Source organism: Prionailurus bengalensis, chromosome E4 (genome assembly GCF_016509475.1).
Source record: "Prionailurus bengalensis isolate Pbe53 chromosome E4, Fcat_Pben_1.1_paternal_pri, whole genome shotgun sequence".
In the NCBI taxonomy this organism is placed as follows: domain Eukaryota; kingdom Metazoa; phylum Chordata; class Mammalia; order Carnivora; family Felidae; genus Prionailurus; species Prionailurus bengalensis.
The window spans coordinates 14,610,009-14,626,898 of record NC_057360.1 but is presented as its reverse complement, the minus strand read 5'-3'; the positions used below and the strand labels follow the sequence as shown (position 1 = coordinate 14,626,898).

The 16,890-nt window shown below is 36.6% G+C and overlaps 1 protein-coding gene across 8 annotated transcripts in view; it reads right to left on the bottom strand.

The window, feature by feature from the left end:
• Positions 1-1,055: 1,055 nt before the first annotated feature.
• SUCO (SUN domain containing ossification factor) overlaps positions 1,056-16,890 on the bottom strand; it is a 92,373-nt gene continuing 76,538 nt past the window's right edge. For 7 of the 8 annotated variants that reach the window (XM_043568898.1, XM_043568902.1, XM_043568900.1 and 4 more), the window contains 2 exons: positions 4,261-4,316; positions 1,056-3,091 (listed from right to left, as the gene is read on the bottom strand). In XM_043568898.1, the coding sequence (XP_043424833.1) occupies positions 2,648-3,091; positions 4,261-4,316 (500 nt within the window). In that variant the 3' untranslated portion in view covers positions 1,056-2,647. The remainder of the gene's footprint in view (positions 3,092-4,260; positions 4,317-16,890) is intronic. The other variant, XR_006295459.1, reaches the window with a different exon arrangement.

Below are 16,890 nucleotides of genomic sequence, written 5' to 3'. Positions count from 1 at the left end.
ATTTGTTCTATGAAATGCAGATTCATTCATTCATTCCTTTTTAAGTAGGCTCCATACCCAGCGTGGAGCCCAATGGAAGGCTTGAACTCAAGACCCTGAGATCCAGAATTGGACACTTGACTGACTGAGCCACTCAGGCACCCCCTATGAAAATAGATTTTAGAAAAGCAGTATTTCTAAATTGACATGTTACTTCATATACTGCAATCTTACGTAGATTTGTCCAAGTAGGTTAACAAATAGATCTACTTCATATTCATGTATGTAAGCTTATATATTCAAACTGAGAACACCTCTTAAACTGGAAAACCATTAAGTGGTAAAATAAGACAAGAGCTGAAAAGGATGATGTTGCAAAGCAAACAATCCTTGGTGGGAAAAGGCAGTGGTGGGGGGGGGGGTGGTGTAGTGGCAGAGAGTAGAGAACCGCTGTTTTCCCATACAAGACTTACAAAAAACTAATTCCTCAAATTCTATGTATGTGTAACACAATGTTTTTAAAAACCCAGTTAAAGGAACCGCTTTACTTGGCATCTTTGCTCTTAAAATCCCCCAGTTTCCTTTCATTGTATGCTGTTTTAATGCCTAATGTTACAAGAAATAAAATAGAATGAGGTTGACTCTCAAGGACCTCTGAGAGCTTATTATGTATACACTGCTTCTTACCAGGTGCAAATCTACAAATGGCAAGAACTTTTTTTTCTCCTCATGCGGGCCTAACCTCAGAGAGGAAAAATAAACCCCAAATTGTAAAATGTGGAAACAATGAAAAATTAATCGTCCTCAAGATGGCACCTGATAAGAGGAAAACACAGACATGTATTCCCCTGAATAAAGATCAAAACTGTCCTTTTTGTGTTTCAAATGGTGAAATTTTGATTGTACAGGGAACAAAATGTTTATGTGTAAGTTCAGTCAGTTTAGAGTTGCCTTAAATGTGATCAATTATGTAATGGGATGTTGCTGTATTTAGTTTTCAAAGAGGCAAAACTTCAATCTGTGTTCAGAGTGAATACATTTGTAAGTTCTCCTTTAAAGAACAGAAGAGCCAGTAATTAATAAAGACAAGTGTTCGGATTTATTTGGAAATTCACAGTTTCTAATGGCACTACAGCTCTGTAGTTACATATTGAAAGTCATCTTTCCACAACACTGGGTGCTGACACGGATGTGGAACTTCCCGCCCTCGCTCTGCTCCCCTCTGGACCTCTTTTCAGTGAGTTTCTATACAATCAGGCCCTCCTGCTCTGAATGGCTAATTGTACAGACTGGAAAAAAATTTAAATCATCTAAAACATACTGTTAACCTAAAAGCAGCAACTTAAACAAACAAAAAAAGGCTTTAAATAGGTCACATTACAAACAATACCCCCAGAAAGGTATTAGACAGATTTAAAAACAGTTATTACTAAAAGTGCTCAATAAGTTATAACTTAAATCTTACAACACAAAATGGTCAATTCGCTCCCTTTCAAAAAGAAACTTTCCACTTTCACTCATTACTGTACAAACACACACTAAGAAATCATTTTCTTCAAATACAGTCGCTGCCAATTATTTTTAAAGAAAAAAGACAAAATGAAGACAGACACATTGACATCGCACATGTATACCTCTGCACATCTGTAGCCAATACAAAGCAAACATCAAGGAATAATAATCCCTTTAGACTTGACCAATTAGACAAGGTTTGACAAACTCACTAACTGGTTCCGGGTATATGGACATAGGCAGTGATTATATCACATGAGACCTGGGCTCATTTGACAAACCTTCAAATGTTCCATCTGCAGTAACAGGAAACACTGACCAGAAAGTCTGGAGGATTAGTGCTATTGTGAATGTTTAAAATGTAATGTAGCTAAAGAAATCCTTTACAAATGGTTAAATGTGTCTAAAAGGTGAATTTATAAAAAATTTATTTGCAAATACCAGTCACTTGCAAGAAAAGATCTTGTAGGCTTTTTTCTCATTTAGTAACTAGAGAAAAACTAGTGTGAATAAGTTAAATGAAAATACCAGTATCGCCATTTACCAAAAAGAGTAAGACTTAAAAATTCCAGCAATTTTTTTGTTTCCAGTGAGTTTGCTAAACAGAAGTCTAGTCGGCAAGTCTGTAGGACTTTACACTGTCTGACCCACATTACTGAACTTCAGGCACAGATCACCTTAAAGCCTTGTAGTGTTTGCAGCTTCAAAAAACTAACAAAGTTATAAAAGAAATCAAACGACAGAAAAAGTTCTCCCTCCTCTTCCAGTGGCGTTATAAATAGACGAAAGGCACATAAATATGGGAAGGTGCAAGAAATAGGAACAAAGCTAAAGGAAGAGGTTTAGGCTTTCATTCCTATCCCACCCAAAGGAACTGGGCTTCCAAATTATGTTTGTCCCAGTAATTAATCTGTGAAAAAACATCTTTATAAAATGTCTACCATTGTCCCTGTAGGAAGTGATCAGCCTTGTAAAACTGCAGCTCATTAACCAAGATTGACACAATCCCACCTACTGTTTTAAAAAGGCAGAAACCATAATTTCTGAATACTTTTCCCATTAATATTTTCCCCCTCCCCCAAACCCTTCAAATACCACAGACTGTTCTTCAAAGAACAACAAAAAAAAGTCTCCAGTATGAAAAGTTCTCTTCATTTTAGATATGTCCCGAGACTGCTGTGACACCAAATGTTCCCACGGTGATCTCTTTGTTTCCTTTGATTATGTCATGCAGGCTCGGCAATGATCCTGACTTAGTCTGTATTAGAGTTTTTATCAGTCTTCCTTGGTCTTGGACTTTAGATCGCCTTCGTTTTAAAGCCCTCTTCTCAGTTTTTGTCTTTTGGGACTGTCCATTGCACAGACTTGTGCAAGCTGAAATGCCACAAAAATAAGACTCTTCAGACTGTGATGATGTTTCTGAGCTTCCTTCAGATGGAGGGCCCTTGTAAGAAGAGTGATAAACTTCGCCCATATTAGAAAAGTCTCTCTGGTTCATAAAGGGCTTCCTTCCTCTTAGGTCTCCATTGGCTACCGGGTGCAGTGGGTCTGCCGGCTTTATGGTTTCAATTTTTTCAGTTTTGTACTTGCAGCGTTTTTTCTAGAACACAAATTTTTAAAAAGGGTAGTTATTAGACTTCCAATAGTTAACCTCTCAAAACACCTGGAGAGCTGAACTAATGGAGGAAAGTGCCAGCTCCCAGTGAAAAGTGAAACAGCATTATGAACAGCGTGACGTCCTGTTATGTTCTGCATAGATACCACCATTACCTTCTCATTTTGTAAATACACTCAGTCAAAACTCTTTTGGGGTGCCGGAGTGGCTTAGTCAGCTGAGCGTCCGACTTCGGTTCAGGTCATGAGCTCACGGTTTGTGAGCTCAAGCTCTGCACTGGGCTCGCTGCTGTCACCCTGTCATGCTTCGGATTTTCTGTCCCCCTCTTTCTCTGCCCCTCCCCCACTAGCACACACTCGCGCAGGCTCTCTCAAAAACTAAACACAACATTAAAAAAAAAAAAAAACCCTCTTAGCTGCCACCTCTGACAATAGACTTAGGGGGTGATAACTAACAGCTGTGTACCTACTAAGCACCAGGTACCACACAAGTTGCTTTCAGGTGTATCTTCCTTACCAACCCTGAGAAGGGGGTACTTTATCCCTGGTTACTAAATGAGAAAACCAAGGTCCACAGGTTTGGTTCTCTGCTCAAGTTACAACACAGCAAGTGGCCAGGTTGGGATTGAATCCTGGGTTTGTCTCTCAAGTCCAAGTTCTTTCACCTAGAGACCATCACCTCTAATCAAAAAGAGTACAACTTACTTTGAGAGGCAAAACGGAAAAAATCATAGTATTATTTTGAGTTTTGCTATCATTTAATGGATCATTTCAAGAAGACAAAATCTCCGAGTTTCAGTTTTCTCACATAACTTGCTTTCTCACATAAACTTGCTTCACAGAAAAGCAAACCTTTTCTGTAAAGGGCCAGGCAGTAAGTATTTTAGGCTTTGTATTTCACATACTGTCTCTCTTGCATATTCTTTTTTTATTTTACAACCCTTTAAAGATGGCTCCAGGCCCATACAAAACAGGCCACAGGCCAGATACAGCTTGTGAGTCATAGTTTGCTGACCTTTGTAACATTTATTTGTGTTATTACTATAACTGAAAATAAACAGTAGAATTTAAGGACCAGTTATATAAAACCTTTCAAGCTATTTCCTTGTCTAGTACCAAGTAATACAATATACTTAAAAAGGATCAAAATATTACCTTTTTTTCTGGAGAGAACTTGAGGGGTTCTACGATGTACAAATCATTTGGGTCTACTATAAGAAAAAATTTTTAAAAAAGATTTAAAATGTAAAGTAGATTATGCATGATAAACACTATAAAATATTACATATTATCCTTTAGTGATTATTTTCCTAACAGATCCAATGAATTTATAATTATACCAGATTAAGCATATATTTATGCATTTTAAATTAGTGAAAAGTAACAAGGTGGGAGATGGTACCATTCTTATTTTGGGCTTGACTGGTCACCTTCAAATAACTTCCCTAAGTTTCTAACTGACAGACAGCTAGCTATCAGCCAACACAGTAAGGATCCTTCCTTGGGCCCAGCCCTAACCTCTTACCTGATGAGAAGTATAACATCACCAGGTAAGCTAATAACAAACCTACAGATCATTTGAGTATTTCCCTAAAAGACTAAACTACACTGTGTCACAAATGTGGGTTAATCATGTACAACAAGCCGTTGTGACCAGGTATGAAAGCCAGTTAAAAGAGCATACACGTAAAAAACAGATTTAAGATGCTTTTTCTAATTGTATTTTACTGTGACTGAAACTATGAACTCCAAAATCTAAAAATAGCTTAAGCATGCAATATAAATTATAAGCAATAATGAATACATAATTATAATTATAATAATGAATATAATCATAAACAATAATGAATAAATACTTCTGGCAAGGTGAGTAAATTAGAAATATTCATTTTAGGTTTCTAAGATTTCATTAAGCACATTCAAGACAGCTGTATACCACTCTGACACTGACAAGATACACATCTTGACAAGACATTTGACTGACAAGATAAATGAGATTTCAGACTCATTCAACCCATTAAAAGTAAACAATGTATGGTCTGACAGAGCCAGAAGTTTATAAGTTGCAAAATTCACTATAAAACTTCAAAACTGCAAATTAACTAATGACATGATTCAACCAATTACAGTTTTTTTACATTATGTCTTAGAAATCTGTTGACAGTCATCAAATACATAAAAGTATCAAAATATATAAACTATATCAAATTCATAAAAATATACCAAAAGTATAAAGACATTCCTCTTTAGTCATTTCTATCAGATTACTAATCTTACTCAAGTCAATTTTTTTTAAAAAATGACACCTACTTCTAGAAATGGTTGTTAACTGTTACTCAGATCACCTTCTCTGCTCAATGCAGCTAAAATATGGATTTTAAAAAACAAAAATCACTAAAAGCTCTGAAGAGCGGCCAAGATCAAGTAGGTAATCTCCATTCCAAATGTGAATGAAAAACAGGAATCCCGATAGTCAAGTGGAACACAAAAGTCACTTCTGTCCTGACGGCATTTGCCAATGCAAGAGTATGTGAACTTCAGGTCTAATGGTATCAAGGTAATGAATCAGAAATCAAACCTTAGGGCCCACCCAAAGTAACAGTCTAGTAAGATACCCTGACTCTCCTCACAGTAAGCTGGGACTCTAAAGAACTATATACCCTCAGAGAAAGAATTAACCCATGCGATGCAGGGACCACCTGGTGGTCCAAGTAACCTCATGGCATAAATATAAAGTATTGTGAATGTAAAGCAAACACAAATTCTCTCTGGAATAAAGACCTACCTTTTAGCTCTCAAATTATCCCTACAAATAATTTTTCAAAGAGAAGGACCAACACAAAGCACAGAAAGACACTAAGCACCTGAGCAAGAGGCTGCAGAGACAATTAATGAACAGACTCACAAAGATTTAAGATATTAGAATTATCAAACACAGACCACAAAGGCAGTTATACTTACTATGTTTAAATAAAAAACAAGCTTGAAAATATCTGCAGGAACCAAAAAGGAACCTAGATGTTTAAAAAAATACTAAAAGAATTCCTAGAAATGGAAAATGTAATAACTGAAATTAAAACCTTAATGGAAGAATTTAACAGCAGACTACAGATAGCTGAAGAATGTGTGGCCTGGAAAAGAGATCAGAAGAAGTCATCCAAATATAGCACAGAATGGCAAAAAGAACAGAGTTTAGGAGACAAGGGGGATAAACTGAGAAAGATTTAATTAAATGGAGACTCTAAAAGAGAATGAGGTAGAGGTAATATTTTGGGGGGAAGTGGTTAAGAATTTTCCAGTATTGGGGTATCTGGGTGACTCAGCTGGTTAAGCGTCTAACTCAATTTCAGCTCAGGTCATGACCTCACAGTGGTGAGATTGAGCCCTTTGTTGGGCTCCGTGCTGGGCATGGAGCCTGCTTAAGATTCTCTCTCCCCACTGCCCCCCGCCCCCGCCGCCAACTCGCACACAAGCACAGGAGCATACTCTCTCTCAAAAAACAACAATAACAACAATTTTCCCACTATTGATAAAAGATACTAAATGAGAGATTCAAAGAACTGAAGAACTAAGAAATCAGTATATCTGTGGATAAATGTAAATGAATGCTAGTGTAAAAAATAATAATTGTATACCAAGCAAAACAAATAGAATTTAAATACACAAAACAGTAACATATATATCAAGCTGGGGATAAAAGATCTTTGTATTATTCAAGAAAAGGTGAAAGAACGGGTTAACTGCAGACTTCGATGAGTATTTGTAAATTCTAAGGTACCAGAACATGTTAAAAATAATGCACAACTTCTATTCTACTGATAGCAAAAAAGAATGTCCTTCTTCTCTAACAAAAAGTTTCAAGGAAAGCGAGGAATAATAAAAACAGTCACTAGATAAAAGATACATGAATAACTTTATGCTAATAAATTTTAACATTTAGACGAAATGGAAAAGTTCATGGAAATTTTTAATTTAAATTGACAAAAAAAATCAGGTTCGTATAACCTGAATTAAAAGCCTTTTACAAAGAAGATTCTGGACTGGACCTATGTGACTAATAATTCAAAAAAGAAATAATTATAATTTTAAACTCTTCCTGAGAAAATAAGAGAGCACTGGCCATCTGGTTTTATAATATAAGCTTTATACACAACAAAACCCAACAATCTGAGAAATAAAAAATTATATACTAATCTTATTCATGAACAATAGACAGCAAAATTCCTAAGTAGTATCAAACAGAATTACATGAAATTAACAATATAGACACAAAAAACACACATGTAAATATCATGCCAACTTGTATTTATTAAGAATGTAATAAGAGTATGACTCCAGAAAATCAATTAGTATAATTTTAATAAGAGATTAGAAACGATCATCTTAAAAGAAGCTGAAAAAGTATCTGGTAAAATTAAACAGAGATTCATGGGGAGAGGAACTATCAGCAAACTAAGAAGAGAGAGGGAGGTGCCTGGGTGCCTCAGTTCATTAAGCCTCTGCCGCTTGATATCAGCTCAGGTCATGGTCTCAGAGTTTCGTGGGATTGAGCCCCACATCAGACTCTACGCTGACAGCAGAGCCTGCTTGGGATTCTCTCTCTGCCTCTCTCTCTGCCCCTCCCCAACTTGTGCTCGCGCACTCTCTCTCTCAAAAATAAACTTTAAAAAAAAAACAGGAGAGAGGAACTTCCTTAGATAATAGATATCTACAAAACACCTATGACACACATAATCCTTAACACTAAGAGTTTTCCCTTTAAGAATGGGAACAAGACAGGGGCGCCTGGGTGGCGCAGTCGGTTAAGTGTCCGACTTCAGCCAGGTCACGATCTCGCGGTCCGGGAGTTCGAGCCCCGCGTCAGGCTCTGGGCTGACGGCTCAGAGCCTGGAGCCTGTTTCCGATTCTGTGTCTCCCTCTCTCTCTGCCCCTCCCCTGTTCATGCTCTGTCTCTCTCTGTCCCAAAAATAAAAAAAAATAAACGTTGAAAAAAAAATTAAAAAAAAAAAAAAAAGAATGGGAACAAGACAAAGGTGCCTACCAACCACTTCTATTCAACATTTAAAAAACTGCCACTGCAGTTAGGGAAACAGAGCAAATAAAAACTAACACGGATTGGAAAGGAAGAAACAAAATTCTCTTTAGTCTCAAAAGGTGTGCCTGTATTCACAGAAGTTGCCACTCTGCCATAACAGCAAGTATAAGACTGAACAAACTGAAAAATAACTCTTCTTAGATACTTCAGAGAAGTGAGGTCACAAGGAAAACTGCTGTCACAAAACCTGGAGATAGGCAGATACAATCACAAATTGCCTGGGCAGAAACCTCTGTGGGAACAGTGCCTGGGTAGGAAAACCTGAACTACAATTGATAAATTGCTGGATGTTCAGTGTGGATATATCTGTAAGTTAAGAAGTCCCAGGGGGGATGGCACCTGGGTGACTCAATTGGCCAAGCTTCTGACTTTGGCTCAGGTCATGATCTCTCAGTCTGTGAGTTCGAGCCCACATCAGGCTCTCTGATGTCAGCTTGGAGCCTGGCGCCTGCTTCGTATTCTGTGTCTCCCTCTCTCTCTGTTCCTCCCCTGCTTGTACCCTCTCTCTCTCTCTCAAAAATAAAGATTAAAAAAAAAATTAAAAAAAAAAGAAAGTCCAAGGGGGACTCCAAGAGGGGAGCCCCCACAGTTTTGTGAGGTTTTAAATTTTTTAATGTTTATTTATTTTTGAAAGCGAGCCAAACAGAACACGAGTGGGGCAGAGAAGGAGACACAGAACCTGAAGTAGGCTCCAGGCTCCGAGCTGTCAGCACACAGCCCAACATAGGGCCGGAACTCATGAACTGCGAGATCATGACCTGAGCCAAAGTCGGACACTTAACCGACTGAGCCATCCAGGCACCCCATCTGTTTTTCTTAACAAGGTCTGACTTTAGGAGATCTATTTCAGTAGAGTTGCACCTACTGGTGTTTTATTGGAGCCTAACCTGCCTAAGGGAAGGGGGAAGGCTGAGAAGCACTGGTGAAGTTTACAGTCAGGAACAAAAGCTCACCAAAAGCCTGAGGCCTAATCATAGGACTACAGAATGCTTCCTTTACCACCACACCTCACCACTATGTTATACCCCACCTTTCAACAAATAATTACACGGCATTTTAAAAATAAATAAACAGGGGCGCCTGGGTGGCGCAGTCGGTTAAGCGTCCGACTTCAGCCAGGTCACGATCTCGCGGTCCGTGAGTTCGAGCCCCGCGTCAGGCTCTGGGCTGATGGCTCAGAGCCTGGAGCCTGTTTCCGATTCTGTGTCTCCCTCTCTCTCTGCCCCTCCCCCGTTCATGCTCTGTCTCTCTCTGTCCCAAAAATAAATAAACGTTGAAAAAAAAAAATTAAAAAAAATAAATAAATAAATAAATAAACAAAATTAATAACTCAGGCAACAACAGATGTTGGCGAGGATGCGGAGAAAGAGGATTTCTTTTGCACTGCTGGTGGGAATGCAAACTGGTGCGGCTCTGGAAAACAGCATGGAGGGTCCTCAAAAAATTAAAAATAAAACCACCCTACGACCCAGCAATTGCACTACTAGGTACTTATCCAAAGGATACAAGTGTGCTATTTCAAAGGAACACATGCACCCAAACGTTTATAGCAGCACTACTGACAATAACCAAAGTGTGTTAAGAGCCCAAATGTCCATCAACTGATGAATGGATAAAGAACAGGTGGTGTATACATACAATGGAATAATACTTGGCGATCAAAAAAGAATGAAATCTTGCCATATGCAACAATATGGATGGAACTAGAGTGTATTATGCTAAGCAAAATTAGTCAGAGAAAGGCAAATGCCATATGACTTTGCTCCTATGTGGAATTTAAGATACACAACAGATGAACACAGGGGAAGAGAAGGAAAAATAAGATAAAAACAGAGAGGGAGGCAAACCATAAGAGACTCTTAAATACACAGAACAAACTAAAGGTTACTGGAGGGGTGTTGGGTGGGGGGATGGGCTAAATGGATGATGGGCATTAAGGAGGCCACTTGCTGGGATGAGCACTGGATGTCACATGTAAGTGATGAATCACTGAATTCTACTCCTGAAACCAACACTACACTGTATATTAACTAACTTGAATTTAAATAAAATCCTGGAAAAAGAAATCACACACATAAATACAAAAAGCAAAGAAAAAAAAGAAAAAAAATCCAGAATTGAATATCCAAAAAGTGCAGGACAACTACAAAATGTGTAACGTGTGTAATGAGCATACCAGAAGGACAAGAATAAGAGAAAGGAAAAGAAAGATCTGAAGTAATAAAGAATGAGAATTTCCCCCAAATTAATGCCAGACACCAAAACCCAGATCTAGGAAGCTCAGACAACACAAGGCAGAAAAAATGCCAAAACACTACACCTAGACATATCACATACAAACTTCAAAAAAATCAAAGATACAGAAAAACTCCTGAAAAGTCAGAAGAAAAACACACCTCACTAGAAGAGCAAAGACAAGTTACATCTGACTTTTCCTCAGAAATCATGCAAGAGAGTGAACGAAATACTTAAAGTATTGAGAGAAAAAACAAACCAATCTAGAATTCTATATCCTATGAAATTATCCTTCACAAGTGAGGGAGGAATGCTTTCTCAGACAAGCAAAAAATTGAGGGAATTTGTTGCAATAAACCTGACTTGCAAAAAAATGTTAAAATTAGTTCTTCAGAAAGTTAGAGAACAATATAGGTCAGAAACTGATATCTACATAAAGAAAGGAAGAGCTTCAAAGAAGGAATAATTAAAGGTAAAATCAACCTTTTTCTTAATCTTAATTGATCTAACAGATAACAGTTTGTTCAAAACAGTAATAGCAAAAATGTACTTGAATATGCTTATGTATATATATGCTTCCATGGAAGTGAAGTGAATGACAGCAAGGGATGGATGGGAGAAATTACAAATATTTTGACAAAAAAAGAAAAAGAGAAAAAAAATATTTGTGTTATTATAAAATAGTTGTACTACCCATGAAGTGGTATAGTGTTATTTGAAAGTAGACTTGAATTAGTTGTAAATGTATATTGCAAACTCTAGGGCAACCATTAGGAAAAGTAATAGAACCGAGAAAATATGGGATTATATACAATGCTGAATTAAAAGCACAAAAGGCAGAGAAAGTACGAAAGACAAAATTGGTGGGGGGGGCGCCTGGGTGCCTCAGTTTAAGCGTCCGACTTCGGCTCAGGTCATGGTCTCACGGTTTGTGAGTTCGAGCCCCACACTGAGCTCTGTGCTGACAGCTCAAAGCCTGGAGCCTGCTTCGGATTCTGTGTATCTCTCTCTCTTTGCTCCTCCCCTGCTCATGCTATCTCTCTCTCTCAAAAATAAACATTTTTTAAAAATTCAGAAAGACAAAATTGGAACAAAGAATAAGGACAACAAATAATAAACATGGTAAATATTAATCCAACTATATCAACAATCACTTTAAACATCAACAGTCTAAATACACCAATTTAAAGACAAAGATTGTAAGAGCTGATCAAAACACAAGATGCAACTATATGTTGTTTTCAAGAACCTGGTTCAATTTTTTAAAACATTTATATACAGTGTTATATAAGTTTCAGGTGTACAGTATAATGATTCAACAATTGAATACATTACTCCGTGTTCATCAGGTATACTCTTTATCCTCTTTACCTATTATACTCATCCCCCATACCCATCTTCCATCTGACAACCACCAGTTTGTTCTGTATATTTAAGAGTCTCTTTTTTCTTTCTCTGTTTCTTAAATTCCACATGAGTAAAATCATAGGCATTTGTCTTTCTCTATCTGATTTATTTCACTTAGCATCATATTCTTCAGGTCCATTCAGGTTGTTGCAAATGGCCAGATCTCATGCTTTCTTACAGCTGAGTAACATTCCATGTATATATATACTCCACATCTTTATTCATTCATCTATGGATAGACACAGGTTTTTTTCCATATCTTGGCAATTGTAAATAATGCTGCAATAAACATAAGGATGCATATATCTTTTCAAATTAGTGTTTTCATTTTCTTTGAGTAAATATCCAGTAGTGGAATTACTGGATATGGTAATTCTGTTTTTAATTTTTTGAGGAACCTTCATACTGTTTCCACAGTTGTTACACCAGTTTGCATTCCCACCAACAGTGCATGAGGGTTCCTTTTTCTCCATATCCTTGCCAACACTTGTTGTTTCTTGTGCTTTTGATTTTAGCCATTCTGACAGGTATGAGGCAGTTATCTCATTATGGTTTTGATTTGCGTTTCTCTGATGATTAGTGATGTTGAACATCTTTTCATGTGTTTGTTGGCTATCTGTAGGTCTTCTATGGGAAAATGTCTGCTCAAGTTCTCTGCCCAATTTTAATTGCATTATTTGGGTTTCATGATGTTGAGTTGTATAAAATCTTTATATATTTCGCAAATTAATGATCACTTGGAAATATCTTCTCACATTCAGTAGGTTGCCTTATCACTTTGTTCATGGTTTTCTTTGCTGTACAATAGCTTTTTATTTTGATGTAGTCTCAATACTTTAACTTTGCTTTTGTTTCCCTTGCCTATCTAGACTATCTATCTAGAAAAATGTTTCTATGGCCAATGTCAAAGAAATTACTGCCTATGTTCTTTTTAAAATATATTTTTTTAGGAGTTTTATGGTTTCAGATCTCACATTTTAGAACTTTACTCTATTTTCAGTTTATTTTTGTGGATGGTGTAAGAAAGTAGTCCACCTCCATTCTTCTGCATGTAGTTGTCTGGTTTTCCTAGCACCATTTGTTGCAAAGACTGTCTTTTCCCCACGGTATATTCTTGCCTCCTTTGTCATATATTAACTGACCATATAGGCATGGATTTATTTCTGGGCTCTCTACTCTGTTCCATTGACATATGTGTCTATTTTTGTGCCATAACTATACTGTTTTGATTACTATGGTTTTGCGGTATATCTTGAAATCTGGGATTGTGATGCTTCCAGCTTTGTTCCTCTTTTTCAAGATTGCTTTAGCTATTTCGGATCCTTTTAGTTCCATACAAATGTTAGTATTATTTGTTCCAGTTCTGTGAAAATTGTTGTTGGTATTTTGATAGGGATTGCATTAAATCTATAGATTGCTTTGGGTAGTATGGACATTTTTACAATATTGGTTCTTCCAACCCATGAGCATGGAATATCTTTCCATTTGTTTGTGCCATCTTCAATTTCTTTCATCAGTGTTTTATAGTTTTCAGAGTACAGGTCTTTTAGCTCCTTGGTTCAGTTTATTCTTATGTATTTTATTATTTTTGGTGCAATTGTAAATGGGATTATTTTCACAAGAAACCCATTTTAAATATAAAGGTATAGATTAAAAGTATAGAGATAAAGAAAGATATACCATGCTAACACAAATAAAAAAAAAAGCAGAGTTAGCAATATTACTTTCAGACCGAGCAGATTTCAGAAAAAGGTAATTATCAGGGATAAAGAGCAGCATTTCATAATGATAAAGAGGTTAATACTGCAAGAGGATATAGGTAGAGGCTTTAATACCTATCTATCAGAAATGGACAGATCCAGGGAAAATGAATAAGCACACAGCTAATCTCAATAATACCAAAATCTATTGTATTTCTACATACCAGCAATACACACACACACACACACACACACACACACACGCGCGCGCGCGCGCGCGTGCACACAATACCATTTACCAGCATCAAAAAATACTCTAGGAATAAAGCTCCCAAAAGTTTGACCTTTTTAGAGTAAACAGAGATAATGCTTATATCCTTCCCAAACTGATATTGTTACTATAATCTCAATTAAATTTTGTTTGTGATGAAACATTTAATAGATAATTCTGAATTTATATGAAAACATAAACAGTCAATAATGGCCAAGAAACCCAAAATAAATGAATATATTTATATAAAATTTTACGTTGGAATTCCTACTGAAGGTGACATACAAAAAAATCAATTCTAAGTAGATTAAAGAACTAAAAATAAAAACTGAAGTAAACATTTAAAAGAAAATTATAACAGTATCATCCATAAACCTGGAGAAAAAAATTCTGTTTAACAGGAGATAAAAAGCACTAACCACCATTTTTTGAGGAATGGGGGGAAAACCCCATATATTTGATTATATTGAAATCAAGAGGAGCTTCTCTTATTTAAAAGACTCCAATTACAAGACAAATCTCAAAGTGAAATAAAATATCTGCAACATACTTAACCAACCAATGAGTATGATTACAATCTTAAAAATTATAAACCAGTACAAAAGAGATAAACAATCTAACAGAAGAACAGGCAAAAAACTTACAGTTGTCCAGGAAAGTCAAATGACTAAAAGGCATAAAGTAAAGTTGTTCAACTTCATTAGTAATCAGGCAAATGCAAATTATAACTGTGATAATATTAACGAACACTTTACAACCTGAGAATCCGGTGTTTGTTGGCAAGAATGTAGAATAATGGAAATTCTCAAGGCACTAGTAGAAGCATACTCTGTTATGACCACTTTGGAAAAGTCTACCATTATCTGTTCGTTTGCAGATAAACATGACCTACAACCCAGCAGTGTTAAATATAAGTAATATTCCTAGAGAAACTCATACAACTATGTTCCAGTATAGAAAGGAATGTTTACAGCAGCATTATCTATAATAGCCCCAACTGTAAGTAGCAGTAGAATGGATAAATACACTGTGAACTGGTCAGTTACTGAAATACTATACAATATTGAAATGGGATGCAATCATGTATATGAATCTCCTTCTCTCTGCCCCTCCCCCACTTGTGTTTTTTCTCTCTCCCTCCCTCCCTCCCTCCCTCAAAATAAAGAATAAAAAAAAACACATTAGAATTAATAAATGGATTTAGCAAAGTTGCAGGATACAAAATCAACACAAAAATCAGCTGTATTTCTATACTTTAATGATGAACAATCCAAAAAGGAAATTAAGAAAACAATTCCATTGATAAAAGTATCAAAAAGAATAAACTACTTAGGAATAAGCCTAAGAATGTGTAAGAAAAGTACAAAATATTGATGGAAGAAATTAAGGAAGATACAAACAAATGAGAAGACATCTCACATTCATGACTGGAACACTTAATACTGTCCATACTAAACAATGTCCATACTACCAAAATAACCTACAGATTCAGCCTAATCCCCACCAAAATCCCAACAATATTTTTTTTTGTTGAAATAGAAAAATACATCCTAAAATTTATATTGAATCTCAAGGAACCTCAGATAGAAAAAGCCATTTTGAAAAAGATGAATGGAGTTTGAGGGCTCACACCCCTGATTTCAAAATGTGTTACAAAGCTACAGTCAAAACGGTGTGGCACTAAGAGAGATAAGTAGACCAATGGAATAAAGAACGCAGAAATAAACTCTTACACATATGGTCAAATAATCTTCAACAAAAGTAACAAGACCAGTCAATGGGGGAAAAAACAGTTTCTTCAACAAATGGTACTGGGAAAACTGGATACTGACATGCAAAAGAATGAAGTTGGACCTTACCTTACACAATATATAAAAGTTAACTCAAAATGGATTAAAGATCTAAGGTGTAAAATTATAAACTTCCTATAAGAAAACATAGGGGAAACTTCATGACACGAGACTTGGCAATGATTTCTTGGATATGACATCTAAAGTATAGGCAACAAAAGCAGAAATAGACAAATGAGACCTCGTCAAACTTAAAAACATTTGTCCATCAAAGAACAAAATCGAGAGTGAAAAAATGATCCAAGGAATGGGAAAATACATTTGCAAATCATGTATCTCATAAGGGATTAATATCCAGAATATATAAAGAAATTAACAAAAAATCCAAATAGAAGGAAAAATAAAAACAGAGAGGGAGGCAAACCATAAGAGACTCTTTTTTTTTCTTAAAGTTTATTTATTTTTGAGAGAGAGAGAGAGCAAGCTGGGGTGGGGCAGAGAGAGGGAGACACAGAATCTGAAGCAGGCTCCAGACTCTGAGCTGTCAGCCCAGAGCCCAACACAGGGATTGAACCCATGAACTGTGAGATCATGACCTGAGACGAAATTGGCCGCTTAACCGACTGAGCCACACAGGTGCCCCTAGACTCTTAAATACAGAGAACAAACTGAGGCTTGCTGGAGGGGAGGTGGGATGGGCTAAATGGGCGATGGGCATTAAGGAGGGCACTTGCTGGGATAAGCACTGGGTGTTACACATAAGTGATGAATCACTAAATTCTATTTCTGAAACCATGATTACACTATATGTTAACTAACTTGGATTTAAGTAAAGTTAAAAAAGAAAAATATCAAATAAAAAAGTTTTTTAAGTGGGCAAAGGATATTTCTCCAAAGATGATTTACAAATGTCCACCAAGCACATGAAAAGACGCTCAACATTTCTATCTGAGAAATGCAAATCAAAACCACAATGAGAATTCACCACACCCATTAGGATGACTACTATCCAAAAAACAAAAACAAACAAACAAAAACAAGTGTTGGTGAGGATGTGGAGAAAATTGTAACCCTCGTATACTGCTAGAGGGATTGTATAATAGGCAGCCACTATAGAAAACAGTGGAAAGTTTCCTCAAAAAATAAAACTACCAGGGCACCTGGATGGCTCAGTCGATTAAGTGTCTGACTTCAGCTCAAGTCACGATCTCACGGTTGTGAGTTCGAGCCCCGCGTCAGGTTCTGTGCTGACAGCTCCGAGCCTGGAGCCTGCTTCCGATTCTGGGT